The 17,860-nt window shown below is 38.5% G+C and overlaps 1 protein-coding gene across 2 annotated transcripts in view; it reads right to left on the reverse strand.

Moving 5' to 3' along the window:
• The window catches only part of il1rapl2 (interleukin 1 receptor accessory protein-like 2), a 143,934-nt gene that overhangs the window by 107,093 nt on the left and 18,981 nt on the right, over window positions 1-17,860 (reverse strand). For both annotated transcript variants that reach the window (XM_088009800.1, XM_088009799.1), the window contains 2 exons: window positions 16,787-16,973; window positions 16,561-16,714 (listed from right to left, as the gene is read on the reverse strand). In XM_088009800.1, the coding sequence (XP_087865926.1) occupies window positions 16,561-16,714; window positions 16,787-16,973 (341 nt within the window). The remainder of the gene's footprint in view (window positions 1-16,560; window positions 16,715-16,786; window positions 16,974-17,860) is intronic.

Below are 17,860 nucleotides of genomic sequence, written 5' to 3' on the forward strand. Positions count from 1 at the left end.
ATGTAAAATAACATTTTTATGAATACAAAACTGTAGTGTTTTGTGATTATAGGAGCTGCTCCTCAGTGAAACGCTGGCAAAAACATTATTGAAGGGTCAATAGAGGAGCCATGTTGTGATAACTTCCAGAAGGCGGCGTTTCAAGAGCAGGAGCTTCTTAAAGAGACAGCAACCCATTTTCAAAATTATATAGTCAAATTTCTGTTAATTTATGTTTTTGTTATATACAGCTGTTTTTTTATAACAACTGAAGGTAGCAGTTACTTGACTGTGCTATAAAATGGCATTATGAGCCTGTAAAATACATAATACTGCCCCTTTAAAAATCCTGATAATTGTTTAGCGAAGGTCATCAAAGGTTAACCAGCTCTTCCACTCACTTTATCATCAAATAAAAACTGCCGACTAATTGCGCTACTAGAATCCTCACTTAGTAAGCAATTTAGTACACTAACAACAGGCAGCATAAGGTAGTGCTAACAAATGGTTAGCTCTACTTTTGTAAGTTTTGCTGAACGTGGAGCATACAGAACTGCACTGGATACTTTCACAAATACTGGACATTCAAGGGTTGAAGCAGGTTTGTTTGAGGTTGGTTTTTTTTCTTTTTATCGGAGCCTCAGAAAATATTTAATGAAAAAAAAAAGCAGCTCTTATTTTCATTTTGAGCAAATGACTAATGACGTCCATCAAATCTAATCATAAAAAAATAGAAAGCAAACCATAAAAGTTAGAATCTGCAAACTAATAAATGGGAAATGCGACGGAGAGACTAAGACTAGAAGTTGATGGATTTAAAAAAAAGAAAAGGAAAAGGAGGTTGTAATGGCCATTTGGAATACAATAATGGAGCCATTAAACCTGCTCTACCTTAGTGCTATTAGTTCTGAAAAATTAGGAAAAAGGCCCTTCAGTGTACCACAGTTTCCTCTGCTTTGTAATAGATTGTTTCTATGCAGCGGATAATGGATCTCAGAAGAGGAAAAAGAAAATGAATAATGACTGTTTAGAAGACTTTTATGGATTTAATATAGGACCATTTGCCTTATGCGTTTTAGTTAATGACTGGGTAGAACACTCTCCACAGTTAAGGTAAGAATGATTGCTTAAAGTGGACTTTGGGTAGAATTTAAGTATAATTGAGGCAATTTATTAGACATGCCCCCATCTCTGCTGTGTATGCCAAAAGACGCTCAGCAAAAAAGCCCATATGGCATTGTTTTCCCCTGAGGTTAGCTGAAGGAGTATCACTTTAGCTTTTGATGTCTTCTGTTTCCATTTGATGTGCCAACATCCCTTAGATTTAAGCAAGCTCTGCACTGGTGGCAATATAACTCTATATAGTGGACCCCTGCATTTGTGGGGGTTTAGGCAGGCGGATATCTAAAAGCCTTAACATACTTAAGATCCCACTCAGAATGCTCATAATTGTCCATTTTAATACTTCAGACATCAAATATACCTTTCACAGTAGAAAGCATCTTAGCACTACCATGGAAGCCAATAGCTACAGGTTTCTTTAGCCAATCAGCTCAGAGGAAAATAAACAGGGCTCCTGGATTGGCTGCTTTGCAAACGCCAGCCAAAAGCATGTCAGTTAGCATTGAGCCTTGGTTTTTTAGCTTCCCAAGCTGCATTTTCTTTCAAATATTTTAGATATGCTCAACAAAAAGAAAATGAAGTGATGTTGCACAGAAGAATTCTCAAATAATAAATCGCCAACAGGTGATTGTAGGTAATGGCGAAGAAACCAACTTGCGTTAGCGTTTATGACAGGCTCTGCTATTAGGCAGATGCAGTAGCACTGAAAGGGGAAGGCCTGAGTAGCGCAGACACAAGCAGGGTTGACAGCACTAAGACCCTCCTCCTGTCTCTGATTGGTTGTTTCTGACATTGTTTCTGTACTGGAGCTGAATTCTATCACAGATTATCGCTGTCATTTTATAATGTCGGGGCTTAGTAACAGTTTGACCAAATGTGTAAATAAATGTTGCATATTACCCGAGTTTAAGAAGAAATCAAAACCTGAGTATGGATGAATGTCAAAGTACTGTGTTAAAAATACTTTGTGTTTTTGCTTTTTTTTTTTTTTTAATATCTGAACATCAAGAAAATTGTGGTAAATATGATAAAATATTTACATATTTGTACTGTACTTGTGTTTGAAATAACATTAAAAATTTAAAATATACAAGTTGTGTCCCACTTTCTCTCTTTCACCAGAGAAAGTTCAACTTGTTTTCATGGAAACAGAAGCAGTGTTTTACACACCTCTACTTGTATCATAGTTTACTCTCAAAGAGATAGCAGATCGTGTCTCCACAGGTGATAATCTGGTTGGATCTTTTTTTTTTCAATCAAACTCTGAATAAACAAAGTTTGCTATTATCTTGAGCGTATCGCTTGACATTAACCAATTTGCATAATCACTCCTTTTCATCCTGACGCAACATGCTCTCTAGTTCATATTTGGTTCTGATGATTTTTCTCATCCTGTTTTGTCCTCTCTCTGTTGTTTCTCTCCACTTCCCCTCTCGGTCAGAGGTATCAGTGTGTGAGACGCAGAAGGGTCTGCATCTTAAGGTTGTCTAATGCAATTAACTCGACCACTGGGTTTTGCCATACATGTGCATGTGTGCGAATATGTTCGTCTGAGGGAAGGAGGAGAGCTTTACGCTTAGAGGAGACGGTTAGCATCAGTGGGCTTTTGGCTCCTTTTCTAGGCGATCACTGTCTCTGTGTGTGTGTGTGTGTGTGCGCGCGCGTGTGCGAAGGTAAGAAATGTGGGTTTCTGCCTCCCTTCAGCCTCGCTGCACATATTATGCTTGTATCTGCGTGTGACTATGTGTGTATACATAATGAACGTTTTGACTCTCTTATTTTCCAGACCAGTGGATAAAATCATGCTGGAGCATGTTTCAAGTGGAAAAAACAAAGGGTATCAGGTCACATCAACCAAATACACACAACATATGTTACACAGACACCAAAAACTGAATGAGAATCAAACTTTATATAAACTAGTTGTTCGCTACTTATTCAGTGGATTTCACCCCCAACTTTCAGATGAAAACTGAGCGTATAAACCAGTGGTATCCAAACTATTTCTGGGCCCCCCCTACGGCTTACAAATAGCTGTCTGGTGGAACGATGTGTGTGAGCGAAGGGGGGGTGGATTCTTAGAGACTCCCTGTTATACTCTGCCCCGGCTCCAGACGAACAAGGGGGGGAATCAACTTTTTTTGGGGCAAAATGAATCGTAGCTGAACATAGACAACAACACCAACAGCCTACAAGCTACTTGTTAACAAGCTTAAGGTGCTGTATTGATATTAGCTAGTCATCTTTTAGCTAACTTTACCTGCATCCAACAGCTTTACTCAACTCAGTCGGTTAGTTTGGGGGAAAAACTGTGAAAAGTTCTTTGCGTTTTGCTGGTTTGCTGCCGTGATTCTAACACACCTGCTAGCTTCAGCAGCAGGTCTCCTTCACAGGTGGAAACCCAGCGCCAGCGTTGCAGCGCTCATGTTGCGTTTAAAGGCGGCTCGGAAAAACAGGTTACGACATGTTAACAACGGATTAAACAGTTTTAACTGCTGATAAAAGTGACAGAGGACACAAATATGGGAAGTGTGGAAGCCCCTACTGTATCAAATTGACAAAGGAGTAACAGAGAGTTGGTCATTCTAAGGTAAAAACCCAGCGCATACAGCGTTCATGGTTTTTTTTTTTCATCCAGACGGCTTCCAGCGCCCCCCCTGCAATGGCACGGCGCCCCCCCTAGGGGCGCGCCCCACAGTTTGGGAACCTCTGGTATAAACGCACATACTAAACTTTTACTAATGCTGGGTCATCACAACTTCATCTTATTTGGATTTACTCATTAGGAAGAGATCAACCAACACAAAGTGGTACATAGACACAATGAATATTATTGTTTATAACTGGACGGCAAAAACATGATTCTTTTACTTGCCATCCATAGCTGCACTGTCACTATAAAACAATTCTGTTGGAAGAAATAAAACCTGGAGATGGAGGAATTATAAACTTAATGCAGTGCACCACAGCAAAGGGAAAAATAATGCACAAAAAAGTTGGACAACTCAAAGCCATTCGTATTCCTTTTTCTCGCTGCATACAGACCCGTTGCTACAGCAACTGACTGACAATAGCTCCACTAGTGTGTCAGGATTCAACACCAAAAAACACTCAAACATTTACCACACAAAGAACAGAACATTCAGTCTGTTGCAATTTTATGTTTTCAAGCTTGATGTTTATTTTGCAATCATTTGAACACGGCGGTGGTCTAAAACACAAAGCACATTTTCATTTAACCCCATTTACTCGAATACCAAAACATAAAACCGAGGTCCGTCAACTGACTTCAGAAGTAACTTAATTAAATAGAGTAAATGGAGTCGACTTTTGTGTAAAAAAAGCATTCTGGGAGGATGAAAGCAGTAAAGCACTTTTTTTGGCAATATGCAAATGACTACGTGAGGCAGAAGTTAAATTATCCTGGACGAGCTCTACCTACAGGGAAACATGGTGGTGGAAACGTCATGTTTCCGTGTGAAGGCATAGTTGTGTAAGTAATTTCAATTCAAGAGATTTTAAATTTAAAATGTTGGTTATTTTGTCGATATGTCATTTCGATTATTATAATGTTTTGATTAAAATTTACAATGGACCCTGCAATTATCTCAATTAAAAGCTTTAATTCAGTCCCACCACCAACCCTCAGACATTCACGGGGCATACGTTCCTTTGATTTTTGGCAAAAACGAAAGTAGGAAAATAAAACCCAAAGTGAAAACAAGCCTATTTTCCATCAGCAAAGCGAGAAAGAGAAACAACAACAAAAAACCTTCCTATTGTGGAAAATAATCAACTCAAATAAACGCTAAATGTTTCTCTTTAATCAGGCTTAAAATTACAGAGGACTGTTGCAATTAGTTGGCCTTTGTTGTGTAGATTTATGTTAAAAAGTGTGTGGTTTTAATCAGTAATGTAACAGAATGCATTCACTATTAATCATCTTTTTTATTTTCTTTTATTTTTTGAAGTTAAAATACATGTCGATGGGGTTATAATTGCAACAATCTGCTGTGAAGCAGAGGTCTGGAGAGCAGAAAGTGAGGCATACAGGAACTTCATCGTTGCTCCATTCGTTACATAACTGCACGAGTTATTACGCATCACATCTTACACTGATTTTGTGCCTTTAAGGCGTGTTGCCACCCATATGTGGAGCTGAACTCATGGCGAGGTGAGCCTGCTTCCACTACAGGAACTGTAACCAGGAACAATGTGGCGTAAAATGTGACGAGGTCAACACAAATGATCGGATACCAGAAAACATCTGATGAACAGCAGTTCAGAGACACATCAAGGCTGTTCTAAGGTAAGCAAGGAGCCTCCTCTGTCCATAACCCAGGCCTTTTAAAAGAGATCTTTGAAAATCAGTCTTGTAAGATTACTTTTAAAGCCCCTTTTCAGACATGTGCATAGTTGTAGTCCATACTTGTAATGACATATAACGTTATGCGGTAAGTTTAAGTTGAAATGATAACAATTCATCCATCCTTCCACTTATTATCCTCCCCTATCCAACAGATTCAAGAGTAAAACCCTGTGATCCCTCCACCAATCAACACCCTCCTGCTCATTCTGTCGGGGTTCCCAGGGTGTTACCAGAAGGGATATTTAATCCCTGTGGTGAGTTAAGTTCTGCCATGTAACACTTCTTATGTCAATACCCCACGACTGGCTAGAGCTCCTAACCTGATTTCTCTGGAAACCCTCATATAATAAACTAATTTTTGCCTTTTGTACATGTGTGTGTTGGACTAAGCTGTGTTCATCATGATGTTCAGCTGAGTCAGAACTGGTTGCGTTTAGGGATGCAAACAATTAATCGACTAGTGATTGTCAAAAGTTCCAATCGATTAATTATTAGCGTCCATGTAGACCTTCCTTTAGTTTTGTAATTTGGCTTCTATCCAGAAGAGGGCGCAGCTGGCCGTCCCTTGCATGGAGACAGTTGATACAGAAATAAAAATGGCAGGGCTGTCTCAAAACTGGAACGATCCGGAGACTGGTGTGAAATGCCAAATGCACTTTATCCTCTACTAGTTCCTTAAGTTTCACCTAAATAGCGCTCATGGTGCAGCGGCGTCAGCATGTTATGAAAATATAAACCTTTATGTTATGGAGAGACGGTTGGCCATCTAGAGACGAGAAAACGATTTTAAGAAAATGTCCGCTGATCAATCACTCAGTCAATCAATTTGATCAAACTTGAGATTAACTCATCGATGACTTACATCCCTAGTTGCGTTACATTTGCCGCTAAATACATGCAAATTTTTTCCACGTCTAAGGATCTGTAGATCAGAACTCAGTGCTATATGCACAGTTATAAGTGTCCCCAAGCAGATAAATAATTATGATTGAAATAATTCTAAGCAGGTCAGAAAGAGCTGCAGCTGTCATTTGTTAGGTGAGTTGAATCTTTTTCTCTGCAGAGTGTTTGCATAGTTAGTTAGTTGAAATTAATGTTCTAAGTGGGTAAATACTGTGAAAGTGTAGTTCCACTTTCATTATTGCTGCAGCATTGTTTCGCATGTGTGGCACATGTAATATCTCAGGTTCAGCTGGACGTAGTATTGTGTGTGCTGCGATGTAAAATGTGTAGGAAGGTGACCTGAAGTCTGATGTGATTGGTGGTTTAAAAAACAAAAAAAGCAAATCAGCAGCTCCCATTTAGACATTTTCTGGTTATTTACTCATTTTTTAATTAGCTTTTTATATTTGTCCTTTATTTTATGTCATTTGATGTAGCCTATTACCATATGTAAATGTCTTCTGGAAGAAGTCACTTTTACAGATAAATAGTTTATAGGTTAGCTTGAATTAGATATGATGGGTGTTTTGCATTTCTTTTTATCAAATAATAGAAAAAAAAAATCTGTACCACCAACAACAGTTTCTTTGAGATTTCTTTGTATCTTTGGTCAAAACCAAAGACCTCATCAATCTGACAACCGAACAGATTGGCTTCGTGTCCGAATGAGCGCTCTGGTCACTTCAACGTAAAACACTACAATCTTACTGGGCCGGACACTGAAACATTTATGAATCCTAAATGTTTAATGATGCAGCGCCACATCCTAATGCGTGCTTGCTGGTGACTGAGTGCTTCAATATAAACACGGAGAAAGAAAAACCGACAGGGACGACTTCACTTTGTGCTGAATGAGAGAATATATTGGACATCTCAATCACACGTTACTGTACAGTAGAGGCAACTCTTGGCATGTGGCATCCCTGTTTATTTCTGACTGCTAACCACAGCACAGTGGATGGAATTAGCTGCTATTGTTTTTACTGACAAAAAGAGAAAGTTGTTGCTTAAAACTACTTATAGTTTACTTATATTGTTTTATGTGTATCTCTCTGTTTTTCTGTCACTTGCTGCTGAACTGAGGGAGAAATAAAGGACTACTCTATTGTATTTCATATTTACTAGTCCTACTATTACCATAGAGACCAGAATATAGATGACTCATAAAATATATGCCTGAGTCTTCCTGATACAGGAAGGCGCACCTATATTTTTTATGTCATTTTATCCATCACACTTTTCTTAACACACACATGCAAACACACAAAGAAAGGTAATAAGGAAACCTTATTGACCACTGGTTCAGAGCTGCCTGTTAGAATATTGTTTTCAATAAACCCACTGCCTATATTCAGCAGAAAATCTCATTCTGCTGTTGTACACAAAAATTTGCAGTAATATTGAAGAAGTCCTTCTGAAGTTATGTTGAGGAAATAAAAAAGAAATAAAAAAATGTTCCACAAAGCTCACTATGTTCTTGAATTTCCAGCAAAGCACTAATGAATACGTTATCATTAGTGATAACAGCTTTATGGCGCAAAGCAAAAGAGTAAAAACATAACTGGAAAATTTCTGAAGAAATTTAAACGGGGCCTGTCAAAGCGTGCCCGTTGGCTGGAACCCAGCGTTCTGATGCTAAAAATTAGCATCAATGCTAAGCTTAGCTAACATGTAAGAAATACATTGTGGAATATCAATGTTATATTGAACTGAATCAATTCAGTATGTAAACATAAGTGTGTAAGCTAAAATGATCCAAAATGCTAATGTCATCCTAAGGGCTGTCAGTGACATGTGGAGTATGTTGTCTTACTTTAACTTCCTCCATTCAGTTTACTAAACATAGCCAATACATTTTTTTAAAAACTGAGCTAAAATGCTTATTTAAGGGAAAAGTCTAATGCTAGTGAGAGGCATTGCACTGCTAATGTTGGTGCTAGCATTAGCAACATGCTAGCCTCCCAGATGGGAGCTGATCTACTAGTATGTTGACGCTCTTTGTCCTAAGCCATCCATTTTCTGTACACCCTTGTCCCTTGGTGGGGTCGGGAGGGGTGCTGGTGCCTATCTCCAGCTAACGTTACGGGCGAGAGGCGGGGTCACCCTAGACAGGTCGCCAGTCTGTCGCAGGGCAACACGGAGACAGACAGGACAAACAACTCCCTAGGTGTCTAGGGAGAATTTAGAGAGGCCAATTAACCTGACAGTCATGTTTTTGGGCTGCAGGAGGAAGCCGGAGAAAACCCACGCATGCACAGGGAGAACAAGCAAACTCCATGCAGAAAGATCCCAGGCTGGGAATCGAACCCAGGACCTTCTTGCTACAAGGCAACAGTGCTACCAACTGCGCCACTGTACAGAACATTTTTTGCAATTTAAGTGATGAAACTAATGATTTTGGCAAACAGAAGCCCTTTTGGCAAAAAAAATTACTCAGGCCAATATTTTAGGAAGTTGACAATATATATAATGTTGGCAAATACATATCAGAAACGGTGTGCCACATCACTTGTCATGCATCATTTTTACCTAGAATTAAAAAAAGAAATAGTAAAAAGGTCAGTTACTGGGGGACCAGGTGAATTATAAAATAATGAAAAGGGTAAAAGTAATCTGACAGGGGTTCAAAAGTAAAAGCAAAGTACTTTTAAATGCATCCAGCGTCCCAGACACTGTATTGCATATAAAATCGCTGGAGAGGCGGAACTCCTGTATGGAGCAAATATCATTACATCAGACAATATTCTATTGATTTCACAAACATTTCGCACCACAGTAATTTGTCTCCATACCTCTGCTGTTCTTTTTGTTTTCACTCTCAAACTGTATTTATTTCACTCACACAATGAAGCACTCCAGCACAGAAATCCTCAGCAGTTAAATTTAGCCCGAATGCTGTGTACTTTGCTAACACACACTTTGAAACGCTTCTGAAATATGGATGAGATTTTTTTTTAAGGGTTTCAGTATAAAGAGTGCATGAATGGAGAGAAGGGAAAAAAACAAGAGGTACACACTGGATTTATCACTAAGAGGAATGCAGAAAAAAGCTCCGTAGACAGGAACAATTACAACAATTAGCTCAAAAATGTTGCATTGAACAGCCTCCAGACGCCAGTCATGTGTTGCATAATGTAAAAAAAAAAAAAGACTCTAGTGAATGTCATATGACAGCCAGAGAGAAAAAAAGACATTTGCTACAGTTTTTCCCACCACTGCTGTCTGTAGTATAGTCTAGAATTGAAAACACAGCTGTTACTTTTATAGCCTCTTCCCTGCTGTGGTCACAGCAATTCATACAAAGGTTAAAAGGTAAAATGTTATTCATATAATAGAATTAGTAAACAGTATCACATAGTAAATGAAGTATTTTTTATCTGGTATTACTATATGCAGGCTCACCATCCTATATGTCACAGGTGTCAAACTCCAGTCCTCTTGGGCCGCTGTCCTGCAGTTTTTAGATGTGCCAAAGGCACAAAACACTGAAATCAAATGGCTTGATTACCTCCTCCTTGTGTAAATCAGTTCTCCAGAGTCCTGCTAATGACCTAATTATTCTATTCAGGTGTGGTGCAGCAGAGGCACATCTAAAAGTTGCAGGGTAGCGGCCCAAGAGGACTGGAGTTTGACACCCCTGCTCTATGTATTGAATACTTTTTCTACAGTGCCGTACAAATTGATCTGCCACCTAAAAGATTTCTTTTGTTTTAGCTTTGTTGTCACTTGCAACTACAGTATGTAACTTGTTGTTTTTTTTAAACTTCAGTTGTTTTTTTACATGTTGGTTTTAAAACTGTCAGTATTGTGACAGTGAGAATGTATGAGACACAATCTGTGGGGGAAAAAAAATAAATAAATAAATTTTGAGATTGCTACTATAGCAGTCTGCAAAAATGTAAAGCTCCCGGTCAAGAATAACCAATCAGAGCCAGAGGAGGGTCTTAGCGCTGTCAATCACCTTGTGTACGAGCTGTTCCCCGTTGCAGGAAAACAGTTAATAAATCGCCATCACTGGCTATGCTTAGTAGCATTAGCATTCATGATGGGCTTTGATGTGGGAAAGAAGCTGTAGCTTGTAAAACTGACAACATTTCGGGAAACAAACATCCTAACATTAGTCAAAAATGGTGATGGTCGTGTCATAGCAATCGACTGCCTTTTTAAAATAAGTGAACCTCAGAGGTTTGGCATTTCTCTACTTTTTTCTTTTCTTTTTGGTGGTTCTGTACAAATCTGATGCATCTTACCTGTATTGTGACAAGGACTTCAGGAAAATGGTCTGCACTGGAAAAGTGGCTGACCAGCAAGAGGCAGGTAGATAACTAAAACAAGAACAGAGGCTTTCTGTTTCATTTGAACTAATGAAACAGGAGCCACGCTGTAGGGTCAACATAACTGGGTTTTCATTCATAAATCTGGCTTAACCAACTGGAACATCGAAGAATGGCCCATAAATGATGCTACAAGCTGATTCTAACTAGAAAAGTCAACCTGTGGTTACTGACTACACCGAATAGGACCAATGCCAAAGGAGAGCAGAAGACATTAACCTGCATATCAATATCAATAAATATGGCTGACATTTTTTTATCATTGTATCAAAAACCACAGGTATCACCTGTTGGACATCAGAGAAGGATTCAATCACAGTACATCTTCTGGGTTAAAAACTGCTTTTTCATCATTTGTTTTCTAAACTTGTATAAAAATTCAAAGCCATATTGCCCAAACAAAATGTATTGATTGGTGACCGATTCCTGAATTAGGTTGTTTCCCATAAAGAAATTAAAAGCATTTAAAACAAAAACAACAAAAAAACACTAATCTCCACTTCATTTTGTGTGTTTGATCTATTTTTTTTAATCACCACTTGATCTTTTCATGGGTTTTTTTTCAGTTGCCATGGTAAACCACTAATCCTGCTTCAAACTGAACGACCACTAGGCGTTAGTAAAACTTGGGTATCTCAGAGCAAATAGACAGAACAAGTACATGAATTCAGTATTTATATCTCCCAACACAGAAAGCATTATTCACATAATCAGCTCACTGCTGATTACACAAAGGAAAAGACTGTTTGGTTTGATTCTACAGCTCTCACAGACTAACAAAAAAAGCCTTTAGTCAAAACAGAGGAAAAAAAATTGCATGTATGTGGAGTTTTTCACAACACTTTTTAGAGTATTACATTGTTTACATTAGTTTGATGATGATGATGATGATGATGATGATGTCCCTAATAGCTTACTTGCATTTTTCCTGACTGCTACAGATATTTGGATCCAAAGCTGCTGGACGACCTTGATAAAATACTACAAAGGTTGAAAAAGCTTGACAGTGATCTGGCAAGGCATCGCCTGAAACGTTTAAAGCTTTAAGAGATATTCCTGAGTTAAAACATACAGCCACAGTCTTCAATAAAGTGCTGTCCTGCTTCTGTCAACAGTATTTTAATGCACAGTGAGGTCGGGTCAATGCAAAAAGAAGATGTGACATTTCAAAATCTTCCTCATTTCATGACGAAATTAAATAATTTTGCAATGAATAAAAATAGAAACAAAACTGGGAGCCGGTGTTTGGTAATCATTGTTAGACTACAGTAATTTTACACTCTGAGCTACTGAAGTGTTTTACTAGGTGGTTAATTGAAAGTTGACGCCAAGTTATTATTGCCCACTGCAGAAACGACCAGAAGTTCAGACTCTGTGGAACAGTTTGGATCTGGAGCTGGACAATAAATCAATAACAATATGTATCGCAATATGTCAGAAACTGCACTGCATTCTGGGGGATGTAGGCAGAGAAAAGATAGTGGCCACTCAACCTCTGATAGCTAGGCCTGTCACAATAAACAATAAATCAATTAATCGCATGATAAACTAAAACAAACTCAATAATTTTTATTTGCTTGATTTATCGATTTTCAGAAATCATTTTATTTGTTGTTTCTGTTGTTTTTTTTTTATAATATTTATTTTGGATATCTAAAATGTCTTCCAGTTCCAATGTTTAAATGCTCATCTGAATTTAAAGTTTATGGATCTTTGAGAAAGTGTTCTCGCATTGTTCTTCCATTATTACTATTAAATTACTGGGACAATTTATCATCTGGCAAAATTTGTTATTGTGAAAGGCCTACTCACAGCCAACTAAGAAAAGCTGGTGGGAACAACAATTTGTTACTTAGCAACAAGCTGTTGAGTAACTTGCATAGCAACAGTTTCGGATTTCGCCACCGTCCCTCATAACTGCTTTAAAATAAAAAAATGAGATCAAGTGACAACTGTGGATAAAATGGGGAAGGTGTGGTTGTATTTCATATATTTCAAACAAAAAAAGAATCAATAATTATGAATATCGACTGATAAGAAACGTTTATATTGTGATGAGTTTCTCAGCCGTATCGTCTATTTGGAAATTTTGGAAATGTAAAGTCGCTGAAGCCAATATAGTCTCTCTCTTCATTGTGAATACTATTGAAAAGGGTAAAAATCACTGATTTTGGCTCAGCAGACATAAAATGCTAAAGAGCCTTGATCTGATCTCAATAAAACTTCCAAGACATCCAAAATAGTTTCCTTTGACTTCAGATTTTTAAGAAAAGAAAATAACTCGCTGCACCATAAAGAGCCATTCAATTAGAGCACAATTATTTCCCCCCCGAAACACAATTATGAAAACAATTAGTTTCCTGGGAACATAATTCCGAGCAAAACGGCTTCACAACAAGTCGTTAGTGCTGCAATAAAAATGTTCCAGTTTAGCAAGTCTACACAGGATATCCCCCCGAACCCCGCCGGCTGAAAACAGCTTTATAAACACGAGAGATTACCCACCCCAACAAAGTGTACACTTCCCTGAGGTACAGCGGTTAATTAGAGGGTTGTAAATATTTAAAGGGAACAGAGAAGCTTTAAATGAGGTGCGCCGAGAGTGTGAAATTTACAACACATGTCCCCAGATGCAGCTTCGATCCATTTCCAGGGCTTTTACTTCGACTCGGTGTATTTAACACCATAGCCGAGAGCGCGTCTTCAGGCTCTGCCTTTTTCTCTTCCCCTGCTTCAGTCTCAATTTAACGTTGAAAGCGAGATCAGATCTTTCTGCCAGCAGACACAGGATCAACAGCTGAGGGGTTTAACTCAGGAGCAGCTGGAAATCAGTGGAAATATTCAAAAAAAAATGTTTGTTTTGTTGAACAGGTGGAAAATAAACATACACTTAATATTTGTCTTGTATAGAGGACAAAAGAGTCAAGGTTGGATAATAATAAACCTCATTTGAACACATAAGTAATCATAAAATCAGTCGCTGTAGCATTTTCATAATGAAATACTCATTCTTTATGTTCAGAAACAACCAATCAGAGGCAGGAGGAGGGACTTAGCGCTGTCAATCAAGTTTGTGTACGCGCTGTTCACACCCTCCCTCGAAAAGCCTGTATAATCAAGATTGCCGGTTTGCTGTAGCTATGCTAATGGTGGAGAAACAGCCTAATATTAAAGGGAACACCATTTATCTGCCATCATCGGTGGCTATGCTAACTAGCCTTAGCATTCACGACAAACTTCACTATAAACTGACAATGTCAAGACTTTACTGCTGATTGGTTGTTTCTGACGAGGAGGTTGATGGATGCAGTTTGGCATCCAACCGCAGTTAAAATTATATAGCAGTCACAAATTGCATCATAAAGTTCTCTATCTGTCTGTCTATTAAAATTAGAAGCCAAATTTAAAATACATTTCTTTAGAAAACGGCTTTAGATTTTTAACTTCTGCATTTTTTTTTTTTTACCTTTTTTTATTGTGCTTGTTTTTAACTAGCACTGATTTATTGTGTTGTGGTTTTATGTGTTTCATCTTGTAAAGGACTTTGGTCAATACACAGCTTTGCTTGGAAAGTGCTACAGAAGAATAAAGGTCTTATAGCACTACGGTCAAGTTTGTTTTTAAAAACGGAAAAATACGTGTTAATGATCATTTATGTCTAAAATCATGAGATTCTAGCCAAGATGATGTTAAGACACAAAAATAAATGCAGGGATAAAAAACATAAAATAACACTGCAGAATGAGAAATATATAAAAACCACAATAAAATCTATATATCCTTGCATATACTCAGTGTTTACATTTTTTATGTTTTAAGTCATTTTTTAAAGAGATGAGAAGTGAAAACTTATGTTACTCACTCCAAAGTGTGAGATTAATGATAAAGTTTATTATAAATATTATTAAATTATACTGAGATGTCACTATTCACTTTCAACACTGTGTGAGGGGAAAAATGCAACTGCTGTTCACAATTCTCCATGTTAATTGTATCCTATTGCATTTTAACATAAACTAATGGAATTGACTTAAATTGTTGAATTAAATAAAAATGTTCAGTGAGGAAAGATGTAAAAGAATCTGCATGTTTTCTGGTTCTGCTCTCCTCTGCAGCGGTGGAGGGAACCCGGGCAGCGCGGTGAATAATTCTCTGAAAAATGAAGCAGCGCCTGTTCATGTCAGCTCTGCTTTACAAGAGGTAGCTGCACATCTGAAGCACAGCGCAGCAAAGTGCTGGATGAAAGCAGCACTGACTCGGCTGTGGGATTTAAAAAAGAAAAAAGAAAAAAAAAGTGTGGTGAAATGGAGCGTTAAATGTTTTAGGGCACACTCTAAAAGGACATTGTTCGGCTTTAACATGTTGCTAATCACGGCGCTCTAAAGCACTTCAGGAAATCTGTCGGTCTGCATCACCGTCGGAGCGCAGAGGAGATTGGATTTACGGGAAATGTTTATGAACTGTTGTGCAACGTAAAAACGATCCTCAAGATGTTGCTGTTGCTGAGAGAAACCGACAATCTGCTGCAGAAGGAACAACAAAGAAACACAAGCAGGTGGCAAAGAGCGACCCGGTTCCTGGAAACGTCGGCGCCGAGTCCCGAGGTCACTAACAAGTCAAAGTTAGATAAAAAGTCACGGAGGGTTTTTATGTTTATATAGTTAAATTACAGAGGGGGGTAAAAAAAACATAAAAAAATTACAGGGATAAAAAGCTACTCAACAGTTTTAGGGCACATTTGTAAAGTGTGCTTAAAGAAACTTTAAAAGTGCTGAAGTAATGATGAATGGTGCACTGCTGAGTCCGGTCATCTGTCAAAGTAATGGATGCTCTGGAGTTAGGAGAGCTGCTAAACGTTCAGAGAAGGTAGAGGAGTTGTTCACGCTGCAGTTTATTTCATTCTTGTTAGTTTGTCAAAAATGACTGACTGCATAAAATCCATATATACTGTACATGGACAGACAAGTTGGATGGCAGATGTGCTTAAAATACATTTTTCTTACATTGCATTCCTTAACTCAAAGGCATAGACCCTTAAAGGTTGTGTAAAATTAACTTTGTTGAGTTTTACTTTATGTTATAATGTTATTCCCTCATTATAAACATACCTTGAGTGTTGTCTTGATTCTTTCATTCATGTTTGAGAAATCCTTCAATCTCCATGACAACCATTCAGTTGTTTAAAATGCCTGGTTGGACCTAGCTCCGCCTTTCAGGACAAAGCTCCGCCTCAGAACTGCTGACTTCCTCACTCAGCTCCTTCAGACTAGCTAGAAGCAATTAGCAAACACCTGGTGGAATTGAGCATCTATTGAGCTCATTATAGGAGCTACGTCTCATTAGCTTCCATTGACCATAAAATTGAACAGTTTGACATTTAAAAAAAAATTAATTGGCAGAATGGAAACACTGCAATTTATAAAAAAAACCTCTCTTTCTTCGATAAGAAGTTTTTGTAATGGAAATGCAGCTACTGAAACGCTGGTAAAAACTTTAAGTGTTTAATAGAGGAGCCATGTTGTGATGACTTCCTGAAGTTTCAAAAAGAGCAGGAGCTTCTTAAAGAGACATAGACCCAATTTTGAGGCGTTAAATTTCTTTAACTTTTCTTTTCACTTTGTAAGTCATAGTTGACATATACAGCATTTTCATAGCAATTGATTGTGAAACAAAATGGCACTATGTAGCTGGAAAACACCTAACACTGCCCCTTTAAATAACGGATCAGATCCTCCATCTAGCCTTTCTTGTATTCACAGTGTAACAAATGCTTTGGCCTCTTTCGGGATCCCCCAGCAACAAACCGTTTCCTACCTGTTACTTTGAGTTGCGTTGTCCGTCGCACCTGCTTGGATCCGTACTGCAGTTCGCACGTGTAGTTCCCGGCGTCGCCCTCCTCCACCTCAGGAATCCAGACATGCGTAGTGTTGACGGTAACGGAGCTCCTCCATTCCACTCGCTCACACTCCTAACAGGAGACTCCCGTTTAGCCGAAGCAGACTCCGAGAGAATAGGCGATGGTGCATTTTCAGAGCCGTACCTTATACCAGGTCATCTGCGGTTGTTTGTAAGGAGCCAGATAGTCTTCGATGTCGGGACAGGTGATCATTTTGCTGTGGGTCACCTCGGCCTTCTCCAGGTGCCGGATCTTGCTGCTGTAGCACTTCCCCTCGTCGCTCTCCTCCACGGTCATCGACATGGACACTTTCATGCAGTACGTCGAATTCCTGAAGAGGTAACAGGGAGCATTGCCAAAATGGTCATATTTAGGAGATATAGTATGTTTGCAGAAGTAAAGTTTTTGATCATTCCCTAATAAAAGGAAGAGGTGTCGACACGCATATTTAAAACAAAGCAGCGAGAAATGGTAGAAAAGAAATAGTAAATATTTGAAATTTATGGCAAAGCTAGACTGAAAAGAAACATTTTTGGTCCTGATTTAAAGGAGTTTATCGTTCCTTCTTCAGGTTTTCAGGGAGTTGATTCCAAAGCTGAAGCGATGCACCTAATGGCGCTGACTACACAAATAAAAGTAAGTTACTTTTAAATGTTTGACCAAACTTGTGAAGCTGTGTGAAATACTTTTGTAGACACGAAAAATATGTGGTTAAAAGTATTTTGTAGACAAACTGTAAAGTTTGTCCAAATTCTGTTCCAGGTTTGAACAACATATTTCAAAGGCAGCAGACACACTTACAGGTCAGACGTTTGATGACACATCGATCTTAAAAAGCATCTGAATCGGAATCAACAGAAGTTATGCTGACCGTGTATTTAGTTGGTGTCAAATCAATACCAAAATATGCAGCATCGCACACATTTAGGGACATCATTTATGTCGGGAAAGTTAAATATAAAAATATATTTTGTATACGCAGGCCTGCATCTCTGAGGCGTGAAAGGACTCTTGAATCAGTCTGAGTGGGTTTGTTTGGAGCTGATTTGTTTAGCCATCCAAGGATTAGCCACAACAACAGTGACATGAGTCATTCCTCCATTTGCTCAAAACAGAAACTGTGTAAAACGGTCTTCATATCATTTTCACGGCTGGAATGCCAAGCAGACCCTCAGGCACTGTTGTGGGTATTTTTTGTCAATTCATGGCCCTCCTAAG

Source organism: Poecilia mexicana, unplaced genomic scaffold, assembly GCF_051168715.1.
Source record: "Poecilia mexicana isolate PSO_F unplaced genomic scaffold, ASM5116871v1 scaffold_10, whole genome shotgun sequence".
NCBI classification, from domain to species: domain Eukaryota; kingdom Metazoa; phylum Chordata; class Actinopteri; order Cyprinodontiformes; family Poeciliidae; genus Poecilia; species Poecilia mexicana.